Source organism: Spinacia oleracea, chromosome 5 (genome assembly GCF_020520425.1).
Source record: "Spinacia oleracea cultivar Varoflay chromosome 5, BTI_SOV_V1, whole genome shotgun sequence".
Taxonomy (NCBI): Eukaryota; Viridiplantae; Streptophyta; class Magnoliopsida; order Caryophyllales; family Amaranthaceae; genus Spinacia; species Spinacia oleracea.
The window spans coordinates 26,087,039-26,113,363 of record NC_079491.1 but is presented as its reverse complement, the minus strand read 5'-3'; the positions used below and the strand labels follow the sequence as shown (position 1 = coordinate 26,113,363).

The 26,325-nt window shown below is 33.9% G+C and overlaps 2 protein-coding genes across 2 annotated transcripts; one reads left to right on the top strand and one right to left on the bottom strand.

The window, feature by feature from the left end:
* Window positions 1-5,892: 5,892 nt before the first annotated feature.
* On the top strand, window positions 5,893-8,212 carry LOC130461059 (alpha carbonic anhydrase 1, chloroplastic-like). Its single transcript, XM_056828955.1, has 6 exons — window positions 5,893-6,108; window positions 6,279-6,523; window positions 6,594-6,697; window positions 6,802-6,904; window positions 7,405-7,584; window positions 7,861-8,212. The coding sequence occupies exons 1-6, from the start codon at window positions 6,024-6,026 to the stop codon at window positions 7,987-7,989; spliced, it is 846 nt and encodes a 281-aa protein (XP_056684933.1). The 5' UTR covers window positions 5,893-6,023; the 3' UTR covers window positions 7,990-8,212.
* An 8,290-nt stretch (window positions 8,213-16,502) lies between these two features.
* LOC130461858 (valerianol synthase TPS8-like) lies at window positions 16,503-25,843 on the bottom strand. Its single transcript, XM_056830097.1, has 7 exons — window positions 25,628-25,843; window positions 18,959-19,235; window positions 18,367-18,724; window positions 17,916-18,134; window positions 17,680-17,821; window positions 17,285-17,533; window positions 16,503-16,967 (listed from the first exon to the last, which is right to left on the bottom strand). The coding sequence occupies exons 1-7, from the start codon at window positions 25,730-25,732 to the stop codon at window positions 16,659-16,661; spliced, it is 1,659 nt and encodes a 552-aa protein (XP_056686075.1). The 5' UTR covers window positions 25,733-25,843; the 3' UTR covers window positions 16,503-16,658.
* Between the last annotated feature and the right edge of the window lie 482 nt (window positions 25,844-26,325).

The window sequence follows — 26,325 nt, the reverse complement described above, 5'->3', positions numbered from 1 at the left end:
CTGTGACAGACGGACAACATGATTGTTAATCATCATTCCCGAGTACTCATTACAAGATAATACTAATATTAGTGTAGAAACTCAAATCAATTTGAGAGAATTTAGAGGAAATCAACTGATTCCTATATTGTATTATGAGCTCACACCATGCTAAGAGCTGATCATCAGCTTATATACAATACAAATATACAACGCAAACAGAATATTATACAACGTAATTGTGCCACATCAGCTAAAATTGTAACTGAATTGTAACCACTTTCTAACCAACTGATAACTTAAAATAATAATAAAAATAGAATAAGGAAGTATTTCCTATACTCCCCCTTCAAGCTGGACCTTGGAAATAAGTCCAAGCTTGGAAGAAAGTGACTGGTGTTGAGATGAAGCCAATGGTTTAGTAAGGATGTCTGCAAGTTGCTGATTGCTTGAAACATGAGCAGTCTGTATAAAACCAGCCTCCACTTGCTCCCTTACATAATGCATATCTCTCTTCAAATGCTTTGTTTTATCATGGAAAACAGGATTTTTTGCCAAATGTTCAGCAGACATGTTGTCACAGAATAATTTAACAGGTAAAGGGATCATAACTTGAAGATCTTCAAGTAAACCTTGAATCCAAACCAGTTCACTTGCAGCAGCAGACATACTCCTGTATTCTGCTTCTGCTGAGGATTTACTGACACTTCTTTGCTTTTTGGTTTTCCAAGAGATGAGATTGGAACCAAGAAACACAGCATATGCACTTAATGATCTACTACTGAACTGACATGAGCTCCAGTCAGCATCACTATAAGCAGAAAGAGCAAAATTGTTTCCTGCAGAGTACCAGAGTCCCTTATCTAAAGTACCCTTGAGGTATTTCAACACATGTAGAGCTGCACGCAAGTGTGGTACCCTAGGTGAGTGCACAAATTGACTCAAGTGTTGTACACTGTAGGATAAGTCAGGCCTAGTGATGCCTAAATAAAGCAATCTTCCAATGAGTCTTCTGTAGACATCTGGTGCATCAAGTAAGTCACCAATGTCAGTTGATAACTTGAGACCACATGATAAAGGTGCGGACACAGGATCACAATTGTCCATACCAGCATCAATCAAGATATCCTGCACATATTTCTTCTGAGAAAGAAATATCCCATTGCCATTTCTCTGTACTTCAATACCCAGAAAATAAGCTAAGGGACCAAGATCTTTGATGGTGAATGCCTGATCTAGAGCCAGTTTAACACCCTCAATTTGAGAGGCAGAAGTGCCTGTGAGTAAAATGTCATCTACATACACCAGTAACACCAAAAACTCACCATTAAGAGTTCCGGTAAACAAAGAGTAATCCTGTGTGGATTGTTGAAACTGTAGAGTTTTGAGGAACTTGTTCAGTTCCTTGTTCCATTGTCTAGAAGCTTGTTTCAAACCATAAAGTGATCTTTTCAATTTGCATACCTCTCCTGGTTTAGCTTTAGTGTATCCAGCAGGAGGTTTCATGTAAACTTCTTCATCAAGAAAGCCATGTAGGAAGGCATTGTTGACATCAAGTTGGCACAGAATCCAACCTTTCATGGCTGCCAAGGCAATCACAATTCTCACATTAGCTAATTTGGCAACTGGAGAAAAGGTTTGATTAAAATCCCTTCCCTCAACCTGTTGGTACCCAACAGCTACAAGCCTAGCTTTATATTTATCAATAGAATAATCAGGATTGAGTTTGGTTCTGTAGATCCATTTAGAATTGATTGTTGTCTTTCCCTTGGGCAAAGTAGTAAGATCCCAAGTGTCATTGCTCTCAAGAGCAAGAATTTCTGTATCCATGGCCTTGATCCAATGATCACTGTGCTTAGCTTGATTGTCATGTTTGGGATCAGTAGGAGAAGCAAACACAGAGAAAGCAAGGGATTCCCAAGTGTCAAACTCATGCAAGGAGAGGTTAAGCAACCAAGCTGTATCAGAATAGTCAGATTCATGTGAATCATCCAAAATAGAACCAACAGAGAAAGAAAGAGATTCACTATCAGTAAGGTGAGGAGGAATATCTCTGTGAGGAATATAACTACCAACAAAATCCTTGAGAACAACAGGTGGTTTAATAATTCTGGTAGATTTTCTCACAACAGGTAGAGAAACAACAGGAGAATTCTGAGGTGGGGAAAGATCATTATGATCAAGAGAAAGATCATGGGTAGAAGAAGAGATATGAGTAATAGGAGAGTGAGTGAAATGTGGAGAAGAAGAATAAGATGGAAGAGAAGATGTGAGTATAGGAGAATGATGAGAGGTAAAAGAATCATTATCAAGACTGTTGTCAGATTGATTAACAATCACATCAGAGTCAATACCAAATTGAACAAGAGAAGGTGAGGCAGTAGAGTTTGTGATTGAAGGAGAAGATAGATTGTAGGGAAAAATGGTTTCAAAGAAAGTTAAATGTCTAGAAACAAACACAGAGTGAGAATCCAGATCATACAGCTTGAAAGCTTTGTAACCTGCAGGATATCCAATAAACACACACCTTCTTGTTCTAGAGTCAAATTTATCCCTGTGAATCTGATTATTTGTGAGCAAAACACAGAGAACCAAAGACTCTTAGGTTGTCATAGATAGGTGGATGATGAAATAAAACCTCAAATGGAGTCTTCCAGTCCAACACTTTAGTTGAAATTTTGTTAAGTAGATGAGTGGCAGTTAAGACACATTCCCCCCAGAACTTCTTGGGCAGATTAGCATGAAATCTCAAAGATCTAGCAATTTCAAGTAAGCTTCTGTGTTTTCTTTCAACCCTGCCATTCTGTTGAGGAGTGTAAGGTGTACTTTTCTCATGAATAATACCTTTGTCAGCAAATAGAAGTCTGCAAGATTCTTTCACAATTTCAGTGCCATTGTCAGATCTTATTCTTTTGACTTTGGCATGAAATTGTGTTTCAACCATTGCTAGGAATTCAGAAATAACTTTGGCAACTTGTATTTTATTATGAAGTAGATAAGTCCAGGTGGTTCTACTGTGATCATCCAGAATAGTCAGGAAGTAGGATGCACCATCTAAACTCTTGACTTTATATGGTCCCCACAAATCCAAATGAATCAGATCAAAACAAGCCACAGCTTTACTAATACTGACATCAAAGGGAATTTTGTGATGTTTAGCTTTGTAACAAACAACACAATTGTATTCAGTAAAACCTTTACAGCTTTCAGCATCAATACATTTCATCTTAGACAAGGAAGGATGACCTAGTCTAGCATGAAACAAATGTATTTTATTCCCTACAGAACTCTTAACTTGAGAAGCACTGGTAGCAGTCTTATTTGGTAGAATATCAACATTGTCATCAGGCACAGCATCTATATTATTGCAACTGGAATTGTGTGAATCAATATCTTTGATGGAACCAGCAAGGGAAGGCAGCACATAGTAATACAAACCATTTGTTCTTTTTCCAGCACCAAGCAATTCAGAATTAGTAGGGTCCTGGAAAACATATCCAGTGCCATTGAATAAGACTTGTAAACCAGTGTGTTCAATCAGCCTACCAACAGATAACAAATTATGTTTGAAACCCTTGACCAACAGAACATTGTGTAACACCAATTTGTTGGTCAAAGAAGTATCACCAATGGTATCTACTGTCAGTTGAGAACCATCTGGTAGACCAACTTTAATAGGGTTGGACAGAGTTCTGATATTGGTCAAGATGGTTTCATCATAGGTCATATGATCACAAGCTCCTGAGTCAACTATCCATAAGCAAGCATCATGCAGTTTAGTTACATCACAGTTGAAAGAATGGGAGATTATACCTGCATAACTTGCAAAAGAAGAATGAGAACCACTGGTTTCAGTAACTTGAGATTGTTTGCCTTTCATCACTTTCATAACTTCTTGACAGATAGCATTCAGCATTTCATTGTTCACCCTGTCATTGTCATTGTCAGTATTTCCCAAAGGTTCATCAGCATCATCAACAGTGTAACCAACATTTGCTGCAAGCCTATTTCCAGTAGATCCAGTTCCCTTCGAAGCCTTGATTGAATTATACCAATCAGGATAGCCAATAAGCTTGAAACACTGATCAGCAGTATGACCTTTGCCTTTGCAATGATTACAGAACCTATTCAGTTTCTCCTTCTTAATTTCTTTCCAGTCTTTCTTTCCTGATCCAGCAGCATACTTCTGAGATTGATTTTGTCCTCCTCTATAAGCTTGAGTAGCCATAGCACTGCTGGTCATAGCATTGGATTCCACAGCTGCTTCACTTAATTCTTACTGTTTTTCTATTTGCTGAGTAATTGAGAATACTCTATTAATGCTAGGTAAGGGATCCATGGAAAGGACATTAGTTACAGTGCTATCAAATCCACCATTCAGTCCAAGAAGAAACTTCATCATTTTATCTTCTTCTTCAAACTCAGCAATCTTCTTCAGAAATTGACAGCTGCATTGCATCATAACACCACATGTGCAGCTAGGAAATGCTCTCAAATTTTGCATTTCATCCCACAGTTTCTTGAGTTTCCCATAGTAAGTAACAATTGTCATGTTTTGCTGAGTTAAACTTTCAATTTCTTTCTTCAATTGATAAATCAGAGGGCCATTGGACTGACCAAACCTCTCATTTAATTCTCTCCACAAATCAGCAGCAGTGTCAATGTAACCAAAATCATCTACTAGTTCATGATTCATGGAACTTAAAATCCAGCTAACCACCATGAAATCAGCACGTTTCCATTTCATGTAATCTTTATGATTTACAGCAGGTTTTGTTATCTCACCACTGACAAATCCTTCTTTGTTCTTAGCTACTAAAGCACGTTTAACATTTCTACTCCATCTCATAAAATTTTTACTAGTAAACACAGCAGCAACTAAGGAAGAAGTAGGATTATCTGAATTAGCAATGAAAAACGGATCACAATTTATCAGTGTTACCTCCATTGTTGTTGTTATGTGAATTATTGCTTTCAGAATCTTGAAATGCCATCTCTGATGATCAAATCACTCGAACAAACAAAGAATTTTGAACAATCGTCGAAGAAGATCTCAACTATCGCAAGAAATTTCGCAATCACACTTGTGAATTGCAAGAAAATTTCGCAATAAAATTTCTGTAAAACAGATACTCTCAGCTTTGATTTGAAAAAACAGATCGAATTTATCTCAGAATGAGCAAACCTCAATCTCAAATCAGAGATTATTGCTCTGATACCATGTAGAAACTCAAATCAATTTGAGAGAATTTAGAGGAAATCAACTGATTCCTATATTGTATTATGAGCTCACACCATGCTAAGAGCTGATCATCAGCTTATATACAATACAAATATACAACGCAAACAGAATATTATACAACGTAATTGTGCCACATCAGCTAAAATTGTAACTGAATTGTAACCACTTTCTAACCAACTGATAACTTAAAATAATAATAAAAATAGAATAAGGAAGTATTTCCTATAATTAGTAACAGAGTTTGGTTATAATTCTTCATAACATGTCCATAACTGACCGCTTAACAAACGCATGGTAATAATAGAGCTAGAAAGGAATAAGATTCCTTATCAATTGAAAGTGAAAGAATACGTAGTCCTACAAATTAAACAGCATTATATATGATCGATCTGATCTAATCTGATATGATCTTTAGATATATAGCATTGGCATTTGGCAGGTGGTATTGTTCACAGTATGTCCCTGTTGAGTTGTTAATGGAATTTTTGGCCCACCAAGGCTTAGCTAAACACAACAGATTTTTCACATGAAACGTAATACTATAAATATATATATTTTCTGTGTACATTAATTTTCAGGATAATTAATGTAAGGTTATGAATTGCTAAACATAGGCTTGCCATCATTTCTATATATATATAGGCCGGGTAAATGCAACGAGCTAATTTAAAAATAAGTTGTAAGAAATTGAAACACAGAAAAGGGTAGGCTTAGATATTTAGGCTATAAATATATAATACAATTATTTTTAGAGAGTTTTTATCTGTTCGTGATTCTGAAAAAAGCTAGCTACGAAAACACAATGATCTCGTGTTCATCTCTAGCTATATTCGTGTTTTGTGCTACTCTCATGTTGATTTGTGCCTTGGAATTCGTCTCAGCCTCAGGTAGTCTCTCTTTCTCTTTCTCTTTCTCTTTCTCTTACGTACGTCCCCTTGTCTAACAGCTAGCTACGTAAAATTTAACTAAAAACGTTAAAAATGTTGAATGCACAAAACATATATATATATATAATTAAACTCCAATTAATTAACATGGATAATATTTGGTTACATAGAAAGAGAGGATCTCTTTCTCAATGTCGATGTGGATATGGATCTCCCAGAGTACAATTATTCAGAAACAGATAAATGGGGAAGCATTGACCCGCATTATGCAGTTTGCTCGACAGGCAAGAGGCAATCCCCCATTGATATTAAAACCAATGACGTCTTTGTCTTTGTCAACAAAACAATGCAAGAGTTGACCATAAACTACCACGTTGACAATGCTACATTGTGCACTGATGGCATTGATGTTAAGGTAACTTCATTTTCCTAGATTTTAACTAATTAATATCTAAATTCGATCTTCAATTCATTATTTGATCCAGGTTTTGTTTAATGCAAGAGGAGACTTGATAATCGATGGCGAGACTTACAAATTGAAGCAGATTCATTGGCATACTCCTTCGGAGCACCGCGTTAACGGTGTCCAGTAAGACTAAATTATAAGGGCTTAGAAGTTTTTGAGTTAGTATTTTTTCAAAACCAAATTGAGACATTTTTGTTTGAATATACGTACGTGGGAGCGTTATAAAGATATGCGGCAGAACTACACCAACTACATGCAGCTGATGATGGAAAGCGGGCAGTTGTTGGGGTCTTTTTCAACTGTGGAAAACCTGACCCTGTTCTAACCATGGTAATATATATTACCAAAATGATAAAAGGTCGCAACATGCACTTTTAAGTCGTGTCACAATGATGACATGGCATGCTTATGTGTCATGGTTTAAATTGGAAATTAGAGCATTTAACTTATATAACCTATTATACATGTTTTATAAAAAGGTAGGAAAATCTTAATATTCTAATTTGTTTCTTTCTTTATGTCGAATACCTTATTTCTATATTTTCATAGTAAAAATATTAGATTGATAGTAAAAATATTCTGATGATGCATAGCCTACGTGACGCGTATATGTACCAATTAAACTCCGACACGTAAGATTGAGACAACTAAATATTGTCGCAACTTGCGACTTAATTTTATCATCACCTATATATTAAGATGACACCATAATATATTTTCTTATACACCTAATACTACTTCCTATTATTTAAATATGATCTTAAACTTTTTGAAAATAATGGGGCTGAGTCCATTTCTTGTGTTTTTGGTTTGATGTGAACGGATTTCAGCTAAAACCAGAATTGGATAAACTAGCTAAGGAACCTTGTCAACGTAAAGAAAGAAAGGTTGATATCCCAATGTTTGACTCAAGCTTCTTGAAGAGGCGGCCTCGCAAATATTACAGATATCCTGGCTCTCTTACTACTCCTCCCTGTGATGAGAATGTCATTTGGAATGTTCTTTCCGAGGTATGTACATTAACCCCTTTTCCCTTATGTAAATAATTTTGTTTTCACTTTCTTTTCTAACCGGATTGATTTCTTTAAAAAAGTAGCACAGGTCAAATTTGTATCACACTTTTCCTAAAAAATTTTGACATTAATTATTAAAAATTTTGAGTATTTTATAGGGGACACTAAAAAATCATTTATAATATTGAACTCAAAAGTTCCCTTATACAATAGAGATTTTACTGAGCTCACATACTTTTCTTATTCTATTTAGAATGTTGACTAAATTTGTAGGTTGAAACGATTTCAAAGGATCAAGTTGAAGCTTTAAAGGCTCCTCTTCGTGAGGCCTATAAAATCAAGAATGCTAGGCCTACACAACCACTTAATGGAAGGAAAGTCCAAACTTATGATGGTAATTAGCATGGCCATTGGCCAAGGCTTGGCACATATACTGGTGTACTTAGCTTTAACCAGTAACCGTGTAATAAGTTGAGTGATGCCATGTTAATTTGATTTAGGAGAGAACTAGTTCGAGCCCGAGATTCACCGAGCTGATAATTTTGTGTAGATCCAATCCAAGTTTAGCTTTGTAATTTATAGCTTTTTTCTTCAATTAAGCTCTTCTCATCAAACGTTTTAAAGAGGGAAAATATCCATCCTTAGAAATTAAGTCTACTGAAATAGAGATTGTTGCATATCTCTATTATATAAGGGAAGAGCTGAGGATAATTTCGTAATCACACTTTTGGTGTCCCCTATGAAAAAGATAATAATAGCCTCAGTTAATTCAACATTTAATTAATTAATGTCCCTACTAATTACAAAGTTTAAATTACTACTCCATTAATTATAAAAGGCAATATAAAAGGCAAAAGGGAGTGTTTAAGACATTAAGTTGATAACCAATCTCTTATAATTACGTTAAATTATTAAAAAAAATTGGTAGGAATATTAGTGAAATACGGAATTATTATCGTTTCGTTTTTTGAGTTTTCAATTTATGCATCATTTGCGTTAGTTTTCAAACTATGATCATACATAATTGTCTCAACAAATTTGGTGGACCTCAATCTATTATTTCGGTGTTTAAGTTTTCAACTTACGCCTTTTGTTGCTATAGATCTTTCATACCATTTTCTTAACTATTCGATTAGTTACGAAGTCTTGAAATAGTTATTAAGAAATTGGTTAAGATGCTTTCAAAAGAAGAAAAAAAAAAGGTAATCATTTTACGATAGCAAATATTAATTTCTCAATATCTGCCTACATGCATTCTAAAAATCTCCACGCACGCGATGCGTGCATAAAAGACTAGTAAATATATAATTGAATCACTCTTTTTTCAATTATGTTTTTTTTTTTTTTTCCGACAAAAGCTTTCAATTATGTTATGATGAACAAAGACTCTACATAACTATTAATAAATCTCCGACTTATGAAGTGTTGCAGTCTACAAAGCATACATAAATGGACTAATGGATGCAAGAAAAATAAAGAAAAAGAACAAATAATAACACGCAAGGCAAGGGATAGAATGTTTATCGATATTGAGAATGTTCGTAATACAAACTAATAACACCGTTACATAAGGAGCAACATACATGCCTAAACTGTTCATCACTTAGTATGTGTGTACCAAACTCCATCATACTCAGCTACTTTCTCCTTTTAGATAAATTACTTCATGCACAAAGTCCAATTTAGATAGCTTATGAAAATACTTGGATGCCCTATTAGAATCATCCTTGATGTGCACACCAACGAGAACTTAACACAAGTTCGAGTAATCACTTTAAAGTGAAAGTAAATTAGTACTCCCTCCGTCCCGGAATACTTGACCTGTTTTCTTTATCGGGCCGTCCCTTAATACTTGACCTGTTTCTAAAAATGGAAATATTCTAACAATATTATATTATTTCTCACTCCACCCCTATTAACCCACCTACCCCCTATTCCATACAAAAAATAATTAAAAATTCAACCCCTACTCTCCCCAACCCCACCTCTTAACCCACCTCCTACTAACTACATTAAAATAATACCCCACTATCAATTACTACCTATTAAATTAAATAAGTCAATTCAAGTCCCTTAAACTCTGTGCCGGTCAAACCGGGTCGAGTATTCCGGGACGGAGAGAGTATATAAAGTTTCGAAAAACAACTATGGTTATAACTTTAATTTAACAAATATTATATTCAAACTTTGATTGTCTTTTCAACATAGTTGAGCTGACCTCTATGTATAATAAAGAATATCCCTATTCGATCAAAATCTCAAATCATAGATTTGAAATTTACAATTCCGAATTCAGATATCATGTCTAGGCAGTAGTGTCTAGCTAATAAACCTTGCTTAAGGTTATCTTTAGAACATATTTTCGATATTAACCAAAAATGCTAACACTTTCCATAATAGAAACTAGTCTGTGATTAGCATGAGATTTCTATAAAAATTAGAAAGCTGTAAAAGAGAGAATTAGGTTATATAAAACTACAATACAAGGTTTTACGTAACGCTGATTGTCGTGAGCGCCTCCTCTTAGTTCACTTTTAAGATCTTGGACTATCATGTCTTGTATTTGTTGAGCATTGACCTTGACAGATCGAGCCACCCCAGCTACTATCAGAGTCAGAGTTATCACCTCCACTTTCTGAACTCCCGTGCTTTGAGGAGACGTTTGTGTGACACTTTCTAAGCTTCTTAGTTAAGTGTTTGATTTTAGCATCTTTTGCTTCTTCGTCCTTTATTAGCCGTTCGAGAAGAACCCTCACCTCAGTGAGCTTCTCCTCAACAGTATTTGTGTTAATCACCATTACAGAAGCAATGTCTGTATGTAGGATTCAAGGGATTCTTTGAAACCAGACGCCTCTTCGGATATTGTGGTTGGGGAAACACTACCGGCTTCATAATCGTTCTCCCCATCATAAAAGTCGAAGAGCGGATCGTTGTGGATGACCAGCTTGTCAGAATTCCCAAGAAACTTTTGCTTCAATTTAAATGAAGTAAAAAAATGTTGTTTAGGTTCGACTAGAGACGTTGAACCGAACACAGGGGTTTCACGCGACCTTTTAGAGAAAGGCTTGACAAGCACCTTAGAAACTGAGGGAAAAGCATGGTGTTTGCGTGCCTTAGTAGGAACACATGCAGTCTGCAGATCTGCTACAGCAGAGGCGGTATTCCTCTTTCTCATTCTTCTTGTAATGATACTAGTTTTTTAGAACATTGCATCCAATGTCGCAGCTCGTTCCCGAACTATGACAGTTGTCACTTCAATAGGTTGAGAGGTAACTTTCTTTGGAGCAATAGGAACATAAATGAGAGGTAGAGATGGTCCCATCGAACATGCCAAAATTTGTATACACAAATTTTCTAGTCTAGGGAAATAAGATAGAAAATAATGTAACAAAGTAATTTTATTGATATTTGAATGATTGGGTACAATCTCTGTATTTGACAGTTTACAAGAAAATAAACTAAATCCTCTGATTTTGTTTCGCAGCTGACGGTGACACGTGTATGTTACCTGGATTTGGTTTTAGGGTGACAGTCGATTGATGACTTCAACATGAGTTTGAGTTTAGGGTGACAGTTGTTCGATGACGTCAACCTGAGTTTGAGTTTCGGGTGACATCCGCTTGATGATGTCAACCTGAGTTTGAATTTGGCTAAGTAGTCGACACAAAGTTGATATGTTTATTGTCTACTTTCAGAGAGAATTCCAAGAGAAATTTATGACTTCCTGAGAATAATGAATTTCTGGTCCTCGTTATTGAAGTAGACGAAAAGTATTTGTAGGAGATGGAAACTACTTTTGTTGGACTTGGTGAGTTTGGGCCCATACTCATTTTTGTGGCTTGAGAGTCTTTAACCTGGTCCGCTTGATTTGATTATTTCAGGCTAACAATACGAACTAGCCTAAAAGCATATGATCCAAATTAGTAATTCAGAAATTTAATTTAGGTGGGCAAAATTAATTAAAATGGATTAATATTATGATATCGGCCCAAATTTATTAATTTAATTTAATTGTGATACGCTACAAATTTTTAGTGTCTGCAAACTGTTTTCAGTGTGTATTATTAAGGGGGAATTAATGTCGTTTAATGTTTAATTTGCGATAAGCATTATTTGTTTGTCATCATCAAAAAAGGGGAATATCTATACCTAGTATTTAAAAACTAAAACCATAGGTGACAATGAGACATGTGTCACCTCATCAATATCCCATTTTTGTCTTTTTTCATAATTAAAATAGAAAACTAAAAAGACATCAATATTAATGTGTATTGGTATTAAAAGAAGGAACCCCAAAAGACTTCCCTCAAAAAAAAAAAAAAAAGGAACCCCAAAAGACTTCCCATAAATAAAAACCTAAAATACACCACTAAAAATAAATAATCAGAACTTAATGAGCTAAGTTACATTGTTATTAATATTCCATAACAATAACAATAAACATTAGTATTTATGAGTTAATAGTTTTTTTAAAAAAACTAACTCAAAAAAAATCATAAGAAACTAAATACCTTCTTTATCAACCTCTCATCTTCCATGCACCCTCTTATAAATAATTTGACTTACAATCATTTTCGTTGTATCACTTACACAATCACTCTATACCATCATACCATTTTCAGAGGTAATGTGTGTTTTACTTTGTGTGTCTATTCTTTTTTTATTTTTATGGCTAAGTTTGATTTTTCGTCAATGTATTATGATTATTTTATTAACTGTTTGTTTTTCTATTGACATCATATTATATATCACTATCGTCGATCGTTCCTTCTAAATGTTATTAGATTAATTTATTAATAATCTTAAATATATAAATGTAGTCTAGGGAAATAAGATAGAAAATAATGTAACAAAGTAATTTTATTGATATTTGAATGATTGGGTACAATCTCTGTATTTGACAGTTTACAAGAAAATAAACTAAATCCTCTGATTTTGTTTCGCAGCTGACGGTGACACATGTATGTTACCTGGATTTGGTTTTAGGGTGACAGTCGATTGATGACTTCAACATGAGTTTGAGTTTAGGGTGACAGTTGTTCGATGACGTCAACCTGAGTTTGAGTTTCGGGTGACATCCGCTTGATGATGTCAACCTGAGTTTGAGTTTGGCTAAGTAGTCGACACAAAGTTGATATGTTTATTGACTACTTTCAGAGAGAATTCCAAGAGAAATTTATGACTTCCTGAGAATAATGAATTTCTGGTCCTCGTTATTGAAGTAGACGAAAAGTATTTGTAGGAGATGGAAACTACTTTTGTTGGACTTGGTGAGTTTGGGCCCATACTCATTTTTGTGGCTTGAGAGTCTTTAACCTGGTCCGCTTGATTTGATTATTTCAGGCTAACAATACGAACTAGCCTAAAAGCATATGATCCAAATTAGTAATTCAGAAATTTAATTTAGGTGGGCAAAATTAATTAAAATGGATTAATATTATGATATCGGCCCAAATTTATTAATTTAATTTAATTGTAATACGCTACAAATTTTTAGTGTCTGCAAACTATTTTCAGTGTGTATTATTAAGGGGGAATTAATGTCGTTTAATGTTTAATTTGCGATAAGCATCATTTGTTTGTCATCATAAAAAAAGGGGAATATCTATACCTAGTATTTAAAAACTAAAACCATAGGTGACAATGAGACATGTGTCACCTCATCAATATCCCATATTTTGTCTTTTTTTCATAATTAAAATAGAAAACTAAAAAGACATCAATATTAATGTGTATTTGTATTAAAAGAAGGAACCCAAAAGACTTCCCTCAAAAAAAAAAAAAAAAAGGAACCCCAAAAGACTTCCCATAAATAAAAACCTAAAATACACCACTAAAAATAAATAATCAGAACTTAATGAGCTAAGTTACATTGTTATTAATATTCCATAACAATAACAATAAACATTAGTATTTATGAGTTAATAGTTTTTTTAAAAAAACTAACTCAAAAAAAATCATAAGAAACTAAATACCTTCTTTATCAACCTCTCATCTTCCATGCACCCTCTTATAAATAATTTGACTTACAATCATTTTCGTTGTATCACTTACGCAATCACTCTATACCATCATACCATTTTCAGAGGTAATGTGTGTTTTACTTTGTGTGTCTATTCTTTTTTTATTTTTATGGCTAAGTTTGATTTTTCGTCAATGTATTATGATTATTTTATTAACTGTTTGTTTTTCTATTGACATCATATTATATATCACTATCGTCGATCGTTCCTTCTAAATGTTATTAGATTAATTTATTAATAATCTTAAATATATAAATGTAGTTCTATTTAATTATATATTTATCTCATAGTACCTAAAGTTATTGTATGTTGAGCAATACAAGTTCGTATAACACCTTACAAATGCTCTCGTGCATTGCACGGGGCTCAAATGCTAGTTATTGAGTAATATAGTGTTTGATGATTATGAATGAATGATGATTATCTAACTAATTTGTATATTATTGAGATGTGCATGAACAAGTAATGAAGGTTAAAGATCATTTAGTTGGAAGATTATTCTGAAGATATATACAAGAAGAAGTGCAGTTCCTGAAAGGAACTCTAGAAGTAAAGGGAACTTCAGAAGAGAAGTCTAATTGTATGAGTCTACTATGAGTCTACTATTAGACTTGGAGTTTGTGTCCTTAACAACTGCATACTTTTTTTTATAAGTTTAGTTTTCTTCATCTTGTTTGTATTAGTTCTCATCATCAACTTTATGGTTTTGATGATAACTAGCAAATGACTAACCTATGTCCACTACAAGAAAATTTACATATAGAGGCAACTCCTTGAGGCAATAAATTTTTTATGGCCTCTAAAAGTACTTTTTAGCCGTAGTTAATTATGGTAGCCTCTAAAAAATATTTTTAGCATCGGTGAATTTTAAGTTGTCCCTAAAAGTACGTTTTAGCATTAATAAAATAATGGATGCCTCTAAAACCTTCTTTTAGCATCAATATAATTTAAGTTGCCTCTAAAATTTACTTTTTAGCATTAATGATGGTTGCCTCTAAACTCGTTTTTAGCATCAATAAAATTTATGTTGTCCCTAAAAAAATATTTTTTAGCATTAATGAAATAATGGTTGCCTCTAAAACTTTTTTTAGCATCAGTGAAATTCAAGTTGCCCCAAAAAAGTAATTTTTCGCATTAATGAAATAATAGTTGCCTCTAAAACTTTTTTTTAACATCAGTGAAACTAAAGTTGCTCCTAAAAAGTACTTTTTAGCATTAATGAAATAATGGTTGCCTCTAAAACTGGTTTTTGCATCACTGAAATCTAACCCCACCACTAAAAATTAACTTTTAGAATTAATGAAATTACGGTTGACTCTAAAACTATGTTTTTGAGTTAGTGAAATTTAGATTTCCCCTAAATGTTCTTTTTTTCATCGTTTTTAGCATCATTTTCTTTTTCTCTCTCCTCTTTTTCTCTCTCCCTCTCCCATGTCAACTTGTTGCTGCTGCTAGAGCTCAACAATTGCGACTAACTTTTCCCAATTCTCTCACATCCCATAACATCATCACATATACTCATGGAAAAGGAGAGTTCAATGCTTTTGGATTTCTGTCTCAATGACTATTTTTCGATTTCAAGCTTGAGATTGAACCCACTGTTAAAAAGTCTGCAATTTGTGAATATAATATGATGTATCTTTAATTTACTTATGATGTAGCTGTAACTCTGTAAGAAGACCCGTGTATAATGTAAATGTGCAATGTGTTGATAATTAATGCAAATGGCAATCGGGTTCTCTGGTTCGGTTCAGATCACCATTGATGCATCTCTAGTACATCATTGATGTATCTATATGGAACACTTATGATTAGACCTATCAAAAATTGACCCGACCCGAATCCGACCCGAAAATACTGGGTATTGAACAAGATTTCGTGACCCGTAACCTGATTTTATCCGAACCTGAACAACCCGAAAAGTAATGGGTCAAAACCCGACCGAACCCGTTTTTAACCCGACCGATTGAAAATCATCGTATTTATGGTAATAAATGAGATTATGAGAAAATTTAAGCATAATAAACACGTTATTTTTACCATTGTTGTGTGTAATATGATTTTAATTTGAATTATAGGTCATTTTATGATTGAATTTGACTAAATATAAACTTGTGTAGGAAAATTTGTTAATTTGTGCCCATATTTTGTATATTTATCACCTAAATTAATGAATATATAATATAATGCGCGTTTTAAAATCTCTCAACTCGTTGGGTCGACCCGAACCCGAAAGTTCTGGGTCTTGAACAAGCATTTGTAAACCCGAACCCAAAAATAATTTTTTACAACCCGACCCGACCGAACCGTTTGACAGGTCTACTTATGATGTATCTATAGAACACTTCTGATGTATCTGTAATGCACAGTTGATCTATCTCTCACACATAATTGATGTATCCCTCACACACAATTGATGTATTTACATGGTAGATGAAATGGTTTGAAAAAATCAGAGGAAGAATTGTGTTTACTAGAGGAAAAATAGTATTTGAAATTTCAAAGGTGGTAGTTTTAATTTAAATAATACCTTAAAAGCTCACGGGGAAGGGAAGGAGATAGTGAAAAATAGTATAGTACTCCTTATGATGATATATAAGGGATGGGGAACAAAATACCATGGGAACTTGTGCCTACCGGCTATAGCCTTGTGGGGAAGAAAAAGGCACGTGATTGTTTATTTTATCAATTACATTACCCTTTTGCTATTAATGGTGCGCGTGAGGTTTAGGGGTACGATCAGTTATCCCAACGGTTGGGGCTGAGATCACTTCTCACGCTTGTCACCTAAGATCACTTTTCACCGGATCCCTCCCCTATATATATATAAAATAAAAAATAAACCTTCTTTAAACATAAACTCATGCATTTACGCACGTGCACACACTCACATTACACACACATTCCTTCCAAAAATAAAAACATTACACACACATAAGTAGCAACCACATCACCGGTCAGTTACATTATTCTTAATCAGCAAACTAATTCATAAAACATTAATAGAAATAAGTAGAAAGTTTATTTGTATGATAAAATTGGATTTCTTCAAAGGGGAATAGGGCTAGCATAGGTTGAGATAATGTCGTCCTTGATAAGTTTAGCTGAGTAAGTGTAGCCATCAATGACCTTGTACAAGGCATCCACCACACGAGCTAGGTTAAGAACTCGTTTGAGAACCGGCTTTGGAAGATCGTCATCACTTGGGTTAGACTTGATTAACAACTCCTCATTCAATTCTTTCCATGCATCTTCTATCATTTTGTTAAATATTTTAACCACTTCTTCTCTACTCTTGTTATAGTCTTTCATATAGCATTCCACTCCCGATGCAACGTGCCCTCTTGCTTGCTCCTCCTATTAATTTGAAATTAGAAAACATGCATAAATTATAATTATCATTTCTGATGCTATAACACTAATTTAATGGCTAATTAGCATTCAATTCAAATATAGGGAGTATGTGGTACTTGGAATTCCGTTCTATTCGACTTATTTTGTCTGAACCTATATTAATTGTTTGAAATAAGTCAAAATAAATCGAACAGAACATAGCACAAATTCTAAGCCACGTTGGTACACGAAACGATTAGGATCCACTGTATTCCATTTTGTATCTATATGTTCATTTAGAATGGGTCATTTTAGGCATGTTAACTACGTACAAAACGTACCTCGTGACTAACAATGTCGTCCATGATGCGTCCAATGATTTCACATGCTCGAATAGCCTTAGGAGCTTGTATGATCCGTTTAAATGGTTTGACTTGAATAATTTCTTCCATTCCCATCAATGAGGAGGTGCTAATGATTTGAGCAACCCCTGTTATTCTCGCATTCACCATGTATTCCTCAAAAGTTGGCACATATTTTGCTTTATACCATTTCGCCTCGGTGTAGTAGCTCCTTATCAGATCCATAACCTGAATTATACAAGAATATTTTAAAAAGTAAATTCCAAAAATGCTACTTTCTTAATCCCAATCCTAGGGTGCATGTGTGATGTGTGATGTGTGATGTTTTGAGGGGAAAATCGTTACGTTTAATAAACAACGAAAGTTAGACTTACGCGGTCTTTTGCAAATTGAGCTGCAAATGGTTTATCATGCTCCGTCATCTCTTTCGCAAACTCATTATACGTGTTGTATACAAACTGGAAAACTAATTTCATGTAGTCTGCAGGGAATTGCTCCATAGCATTCAAGTCCCACCTGCATTATTATATACTAATTAATTAAGACGAGAGAAATAATTAATATGATTCACTATATATATAGGTAAACTATTTTTTTGAAATTCAAGTACCTCTCGAATGCTTGTGTTAAGAGCTCCAGTTCCTCGAACGTTCCATATGCATCATACGAATCATCTAATATCGAAATGACAAGGAGAACTTTGCTAAGTAGCAATCTAGCAAAAGAGTATTGAGGTTCGTAGTACATAGCTATTGACCAAAAATGGCACTCCACACTTCTTTGTCTTGCATAAGGTAGCCTGTTTTTGAAATCTAAGTCGTGCCACCACCTGTCGAGTAAACATTTAAATCATTACATCACTTTGAATTACCACCGTCATCTCTATTCTCCACTCTCCACCAAAAATATAATCACATGTACTACATTGAAATACATCTCGTAAAACTCACACGCACCCAATTATTTAGACGTAAAAATATTTAAATGCCTCAAAAAAAAGCAGCTAAAGTTGTTGACAGGAAATTTAGTTGGTAAATAGAGGTAATGTAGGATGAATAGACCTTAAGATTTGGCTCAATTCTTGACGATACAGTAGTTGCACCCTATTGAAATCAATCTTTGAAAGTCTCAAAAGCGTTCCGTTTCGAGAATCATCTTCCTCGTAGAAGGAGATGAAATGGCGAGTCTCCACCCTTTGAATGCCAAAATGCAATACTTGCTTCAATGCATGACGAGCTTGCTCCGAAAATGATGCACTTGACTTAAGGACATCGATCGTATAATTGAACGCTTCGTCTAGGATAGGTTCACCATGTACTCTTAAGTGTGCAGCTTCATACAAGCTCACCATGCCCTTTATATCACTCCTTAGACTATCCTTGATCTTGCCATCACTATTTGTAAACTTGTTGAGTACATCTGCATTTCTTAGAGGTACGTTATATTATTGAAAATGATATGATAGACATAATAAATGAAAAGTTCGTTTTCGATCAATTTCAATTACAAGTAATTTATTAGTTTTAATTAGGCTCTTTTCAGTTAACGTCATACTTCATATCATATATCAAGTGAATAAAATGCACCTCGACCTCTTTACTCTTTAGGGCCTTATGCTATACTAGAAATATATAACGTATGTAAATCTCTTACCACAAGGCATCTTGTGTCCATGTTGCCTGAATATGCGAAATTGTGAAGCAATGTTGTATAAATCATACTCGGTTTTGAAATTCTTTGCAGCAAACTCCTGGAAAATGTTGTTCAACATCTCTTCGATTTCATTCTCAAAGTAATAGGAAACTCCTAGACGCTCAACCACATCTATCAAACTCATCTTCTTTCCAAAATCAACATCATCATCCAAAATTAACATCTTTCCAACTTCTTCCTTCAATGATTCTATCTCTTTTGCGTATCTTTCCATCGTCTGGACATGACATATATATAACAATTAACAACACACAATATTAAAACTCTTTCTACAAACTAAATCCTACCAAGTATAATTTTAAAAATTAATAAGCCTAGTTAGTTAATAACTTAATATCCATGTGCATAGGGATTAGGGATTAGGGATTAGGGATTAGGGGTCTCATCAATCAGTGTCAGTGTGTCACACATTACACATGAACTAAGATTGATCCCCATCTAGATCACCACGTACCTTTTCTAACTCCTAAAACAATTATACAAGTAATATATTTCAAAGTTAGAGTATCGATCGATCTTAAAAGTTAGTGCAGGTATCGTTATTCGACGTCCGCATTCGCTAAAATCGTCCGCGTATTTTACATGAACGAACGATTATGACCTTATAAAATTCTACCTCAAATTTCTCCCTTCCTTCTAGCTCCGACCACCTTGATCACCGGCAGCCTTCATCTTCCATCCTCATCATCACCATCCTCCGACCACCTTGTTCACCGTTGTGTGTATTTTTTATTTTTTTTAAATCAATATTTTTAGGAATTTCTTATTAAAAAAATTATTTAAATTGAAAAATTATTTTATTTCAGAACTTTTGTTTAAAAATACAAGTAAAAAAATTGAAAAAATATTTATTAATTTTGATTCATAAACAAATGTGAATTTAAATATTTAATTAAAACAAAAAATAATTTCATAATTTAAATAAAAATAACAACAAAAATCACAAAACAATTAAAAGAAATTTCATAATTTAAATAAGAATACTAATAACAACAAAATAAAAAATAATAAAATAATAAAATAAAAATCATAAAACAAAAATCGGTTTTTTTTTTAAAAAAAAGGAATATCGCGGGAAGGGGAACAAAAACAAGGGAATGGGTGTCGCTCAAGATATGCGGCCTAAACCATAGAACTGCCGCCCTTGTTTAGGTGTCGCCACCATGGTCAGAAAAACGTAGGTATGTATGGTCCACAATTTCACACATCTATTTTGTGGACCATACATACCTACATTTTTCTTTCATTCTTTAAATTGCGTATTATACTATATTTGGACATGAAAATCTACCACCTTATTCCTCTTACCTTACAAATTTACATTTTCTCACCCACATTTTCTTATTTTATTCATTTTTTTTCCTTACACTGCACCCACCCATTTTACATGCAGTATATCTCTTACTTTATCTATATTTAATTATATATATTTCCGCCTTAATTTTTAACCATTTCATCACATTTATCTTAATATTTGTACAAACAGTAACCATAAAGATTATTGATGAAACTGAGGGTAGTACAATATAACCATAAACCATAGATGTAACCAATGTTTTACTTTCAGGGGGCGTTTGGTTGGGGGTAATAATCAAAGGGAATGGGAATGAGAGGATATCATTCCCTTTGTTGTTGTTTGTTATGCCTATTTCTTCATTCCCTTTACCCTTTTTCATTATTGAGTTCACCCTAAAACCTTCTACACTTATTCCCCCCCCCCCCACACTTTCCCATTCCATTCCCCCCTTGCCTTCCCCACACCCTCTCTCCCTCCTCTGACCCTGAATCTTGAACACACCTTCGTCGTCGCTCAACCACCATCTCCGTCGGCGCTCAACCACCACCTCCATCGGCGCTCAACCTTCACCCCCTTCGGAAGCTTCGTCGCCACTCAAGCTTCACCGCCTCCGTCGCTGTTCGAGTTCACCGCTCCGTCGCCGCCGAGTTTCACCATCGCCGCTCAAGCAACCTCTTAATCATGGCTTTAAATAGTCAAATTCGACCATAAAAACACCAGATCTGGTGTTTTCATGGTCGAATTTGACCATTAAAACCACAAATTTGCCAATTAGAATGTGCGAAAAGGAGTGGGAAAGGCGGCGGCTGCGAAGGAGAAGAGGCGGCGGCTGCGAAGGAGAAGAGGCGGCGGCTAGGTCCACGAAGGAGAAGAGGCGGCGATGGGTTTCTTTGGTTTCTCCGGCGATGGGTTTCTTTGGTTTCACCGGCTTCTTCTCCGGCGATGGGTTCTCCTCTACTTTCTTCTCCTCATTCTCTTTGTGTTCCCCAAACAATATTCTAAATCAAAGGGAATCATTCTCATTCCCTTTCTTTCCCTTTGTTGATTCCATTCTCTTTACCCTCTGCGAACCAAACGCCCCCTCACACCTTTAACCGGAGCAGTCGAGCAATTTGTTCCTCAAGAAGAAGAGACTCAGAGAGTACTCCCATTATTTGTTCCTCGACTAATTTTTTTTTTCAAGTAAAAGAAAGTTGTTCCTCGACTAATCTTGACTGTTTTTTTTGTTATTTACCGAGTAATAAAATAAAATTACTTCATTCGTTTCTTAAATATTACACCATGATTGACTTTACATTTTTCAACACATACTTTGACTTTCAATACCTCGAATTATATACAAGTAAAAACTATAAAAAGCTGATATTTAGAAAATATATATCAATACGAATTTAACAAGATTCACATGACTATTGTTGACCCTAAAGTTTTGATGATGACAAAGCAAACTCCTGACAATTGGTTAAGTTATGTTGCATAATAGGTTCCGAGATCCTTAGAGGGATAATGCTAAGTTAAGGAGATCCTGAGTTGGATAAACTAAGCAACGTGGAATATAAGCAAGTAATTGATCCATGTCAGACACTACATTGAAGAAATAATCATTAAGCAAGACGAGATCCTTAGGCGAGTTCCTAAGGCGAGATCCTCATATATTATGTGGATACTCGATGTTCCAGAGAAGGAACAAATTGGGAAGACTTCGAGTGAAGCTTCTAAAGGTGCAACATGAAGACTACAACATATGAGTTTATGTTTAGGATTTATGTAAGTATTTAATATTGTTTATACGTAATTTGGAACGAAAGGAACCTAAGTATTTTGGTACGTTTTAAATTGAAATATATTAACTGTAATTATAAAAGAGTTTTAAGTTGGAAAATCTTTGTTAATAAATAAAATGAATTTAATTAATAAATGTAAACATAGGATTCTGTTTTCATTCTCCTTGTTTCTCAAGCAAAAGATTTTCCATGATCCTTAAAACTCTCCCACGTATTTCTATTTAAACGTGCATTTAGTGTTTTGATTTGGTCTCCCTGTTTCTCTCCAACTATGCCCATGTTACTGAGCAGTAACTGTTAGTGGGAAGTTGAGGAGAACATGGGTACCCAACCTTAGGTAAAACTCTCCTATAAAAGGAGAAGAGTTTTGGCTTTTCAAAACACAACTGATTTCTACAAAATCTATCTTAAAGAGCTTAAACGTTTTAAAAGAATCAGTTGGCAAAATAGAGTGTTCCTTGAGTTCCTTATTATTATAAGCTTTATTACGTACTAGAATCTATCTATCATATTGTATTTTGGGTTTAAGGATTGAGTGATCCTTGAGTGACTTAGAGTTAAGTCAAAGAGAGAAAGATTGACTTAGAGTTAAGTCAAAGAGAAACAGAGCGACTTAGAGTTAAGTCAAAGAGAAAAGGAGCGACTTAGAGTTAAGTCAGAGAGAGAAAGAGGAGCACAGTAATCGAAGGGGATTGCTGTGGGGAACTCGTGTTCGAGAGGAACTCGAGTTAAAGAGTGTATTTGTAATAGAGTTATTGCATTAATACAAAAGAGTAGTGAGGTTCTTCTTGATTAGGGTCAAGAAGGTTCCTCCGTTTTATATCTTTCTTCGCTCATTGTTCTCAGTCTCTTTATTGTTTAAATTCCGCAAGAAACTTACTCAAGTTCCCAAGAAACAATTCACCCCCCTCTTGTCAAGTGTTCCTACTGAACTATCAACTATAATTTTTCTTAGTTATGAATCATAACAGACGACAGAAGGTCTACTATTTTTTTTGGTGCAAATGAGCCACAAGGGCGGGGATGAGAATCGATCACAGGATCACCTGGAACCGGGATTAAAGCTCTAACCAACTGAGTTATCCATCACTCTCACCGAAGGTCTACTATGAATAGTGTAAAAAACAAGATGCGATATTTATGAAACAGATGAATGATTATTATTCTATTTGTTTTTACTCGTAAAGTTTAGACATTTTATACTATTCATATATTTTAGTTTGATTTTTGTTGGTGATTTATACGTAAGATTAAAATATGTTGAATCTTGTTCAATTTGTCTCAATTTGTATTTTTTAATATCGATATTTTATAATTTTTTCAAATTGTACCATTAACAACGGAAAATCCTATTGCTAAATTAAAGGCCTATAATCGTTGATTAACGAAGGGATTTCCTGTCGCGAACCCGTCATAAAAAAGGGGGGCGTCATTAATGAAAAATCTCATCGTTAACCCATCGTAAAAGACATTTACGACGGTTGTTCCCGTCTTTGTTCGGTTGTTAGCCCCGACGCAAAAGGCTTTTGCGACGGGATTTTTGACCCGACGTTATTAGGTTGCCATTAAAGATACAAATTCTTGTAGTATTTTTCCTTAAAGATAATAAAAGATGTTAATTAAATTAAGTTATGCTTTAACATAATAACTCTGCTTCAAAAAGATATTTATGATTATTATTTGCAGAAATATTAAGACAAAAAATAAAAAAGTTGGTTAAATATAATAAAATATGGATGAATAAGAAAAATGTGTAGAAAAATAGCGAGGGTAAGAAAATGAATAAAGTAAAATAATTGTAAAGAAAATTATGAAATAAAATAAAACAGAAAATATAAAGATAATATACACGTAATAGCAATCAATGTACATTGCAAATAAAAAACGAAGGACAAAGTATTTCATCATGAAAAAACCACTGTATCACTGTGCGATAAAGGCCATAAAGCTAGTGTTGCAATTATTAGTAGATATTGGACTCCCTCCCACCAATAAAGGTTTCGGTGCTGCCCGACATAAATATAAATCACTGTATTACTGTGTGATAAAGCTAGTGCTACAATATTTTATTCTATCTATAAATTCTAAACAAAGTCCCATACCATTAGGGGTCACCCGTTAATTATCAGTGCTGATCTCATTCTAAAATCATCCTATATGAGTATGTTCTTTTTATACTTCTTTCGTTTTATAGAGGATAATGCAGTTATTATGTACTCATATTGACAGAATATCATATTGATAGAGTTATGTACGGATAGAGTTATATATGGAGTAATCTTAACTTTATTACATATGATATTCTATCATTATTCATCTATGATAACTATGTTATTATTAATATTTTTTTAAAAAAAATAGATGTATCATATTGACTTTGATTATTATTTATTTAATAACTTTAATCATATTTATTACTAATATATAAAGATAAGTTTTCATTTTAATTGCTATTTCGTACGTTGTATTGAGTTAATCACAATATCTATATTAAAAAATATCTTATTTTTATAATTATTATTAATATATAATAAAAAAGGTTGATGGACAAAATTAAATTAGTATATAAATAATGTTAATTTTTTTGTAATATATTGACGGTCCTCGTATAATTGTAAAATTAAAGTATGTAAAAATTAAATGTCATTAATTTAATTATTATTGTACTCATCTCAAACGTGTCTAAAAAATTATACATGATGCATGAATGCATCTACTAGGAAACAAAAAAAACTTGACTTTCTCCCCTCTTACATAAAACAATAATTCTACAACAGTAAGTGATTAGAATTCTGAAGAACCGAGGGAGTATATATCTACTTCCTTAACCGAAAATTATGAGATCCGGAGTACTACGTAGTATCTTGTGTGCCACTTCCAATAATAATCAGACTAGATTACAAAAAATTGGTAAAATCATTTCACATTAAAACCAGATGATAGGATAAAACTATGGTGAAATCCATATGTTTCAATTTTCAAGTATATCTCTTTACTACTCCCCAAATTTCTATGAATGCACAAGCATAACTACACTCGAACTTTTGGACAATTTTTTACTTGAACAATGTGAAATTCTACTTTTTCAAAAAATAATAATTTTGACATACTATATATTGATTTTGGCACAATTTGAGGATTAGAGGGCTTAGAGGCGTAGATCAATGAAAAATTGAAAATTGTAAATTGTACTCTTATACGGAGTAATTCTTTTGTGCCAAAATAAGTTTTTAGCTGTCAAAATTATTTCCCGTGTTTCTAGACGTATCTTACCCGATTGCATAATTGAGATTGTCGTTTAGTGTAAAGTTTTGTCCTTGGAAATTGGAATAGCGGTGAGGTGATACAATTAAGAGTGGCATTATTAACTTTCTCTAGAGCATTAGATCCAAAAGTCTAAAACCTTCACCTCCATTTTGAAGTACTCCTACTGTTTTTGTATCTTAAATCAAATAAAAACGGAACTAAAATCATAAACTTTAAGAAAATGTCATTAAGTTAATTTTGTAGAGAATAAAAATAATTTACCAAATTGTCTTCTAGGGAGAAAGTAACGAAGCGGTCACCCCAAATGTCTGGAGGGAAATGAGCAAGAGGCCTAAACGCAACATCCTGTGCTTGAGGACATCCCATAGTTGCTTTAGAGTGTAATTAAGTATAATATCAGCAATTAATATAAAATTAATTAGAAAATAATTAAGAAATTTGAAGTGGCACACAAGTTCCTAGCTTGGCTTATGGGAAAACTGATGAAGAATGGCATAGGCTATTTATAATGTATGGAATTCTACATTAAATTATTAAATAAATGTACCAGTAGAAGCATTATTTGCCTGCAAATAGAAAATGTGTCCAAACTTTAAAATACGTGTTTATTAGACTTATGCAGCTAGATGTTTGACCTTTTGAAAAAGCTAATTGGAAATGTTTGTTTATAAGAGGTTTGGAAGAGAGTGTTGAGGTGAAAAAACTAATGGATTATGTAAATCAATAAGATTATGTAAATAATCTATATATGTGAAGCATGTTAGTTTAGGATTCGTTTTAGCTTGTAGTACTCATCTTTTTGTTGATTACGTGCTTTATGTTTTTGGTCATGACCCTTGCCATAATGACCCTATGATGATCCATCATTTGCACTTGCGTTGTTGGGGAGTAGATTTTTAATAAGCAATATTTCTAGAGGTGACTTTCTAGCCAAGTACTTTTAGGATGGGATTGGATGA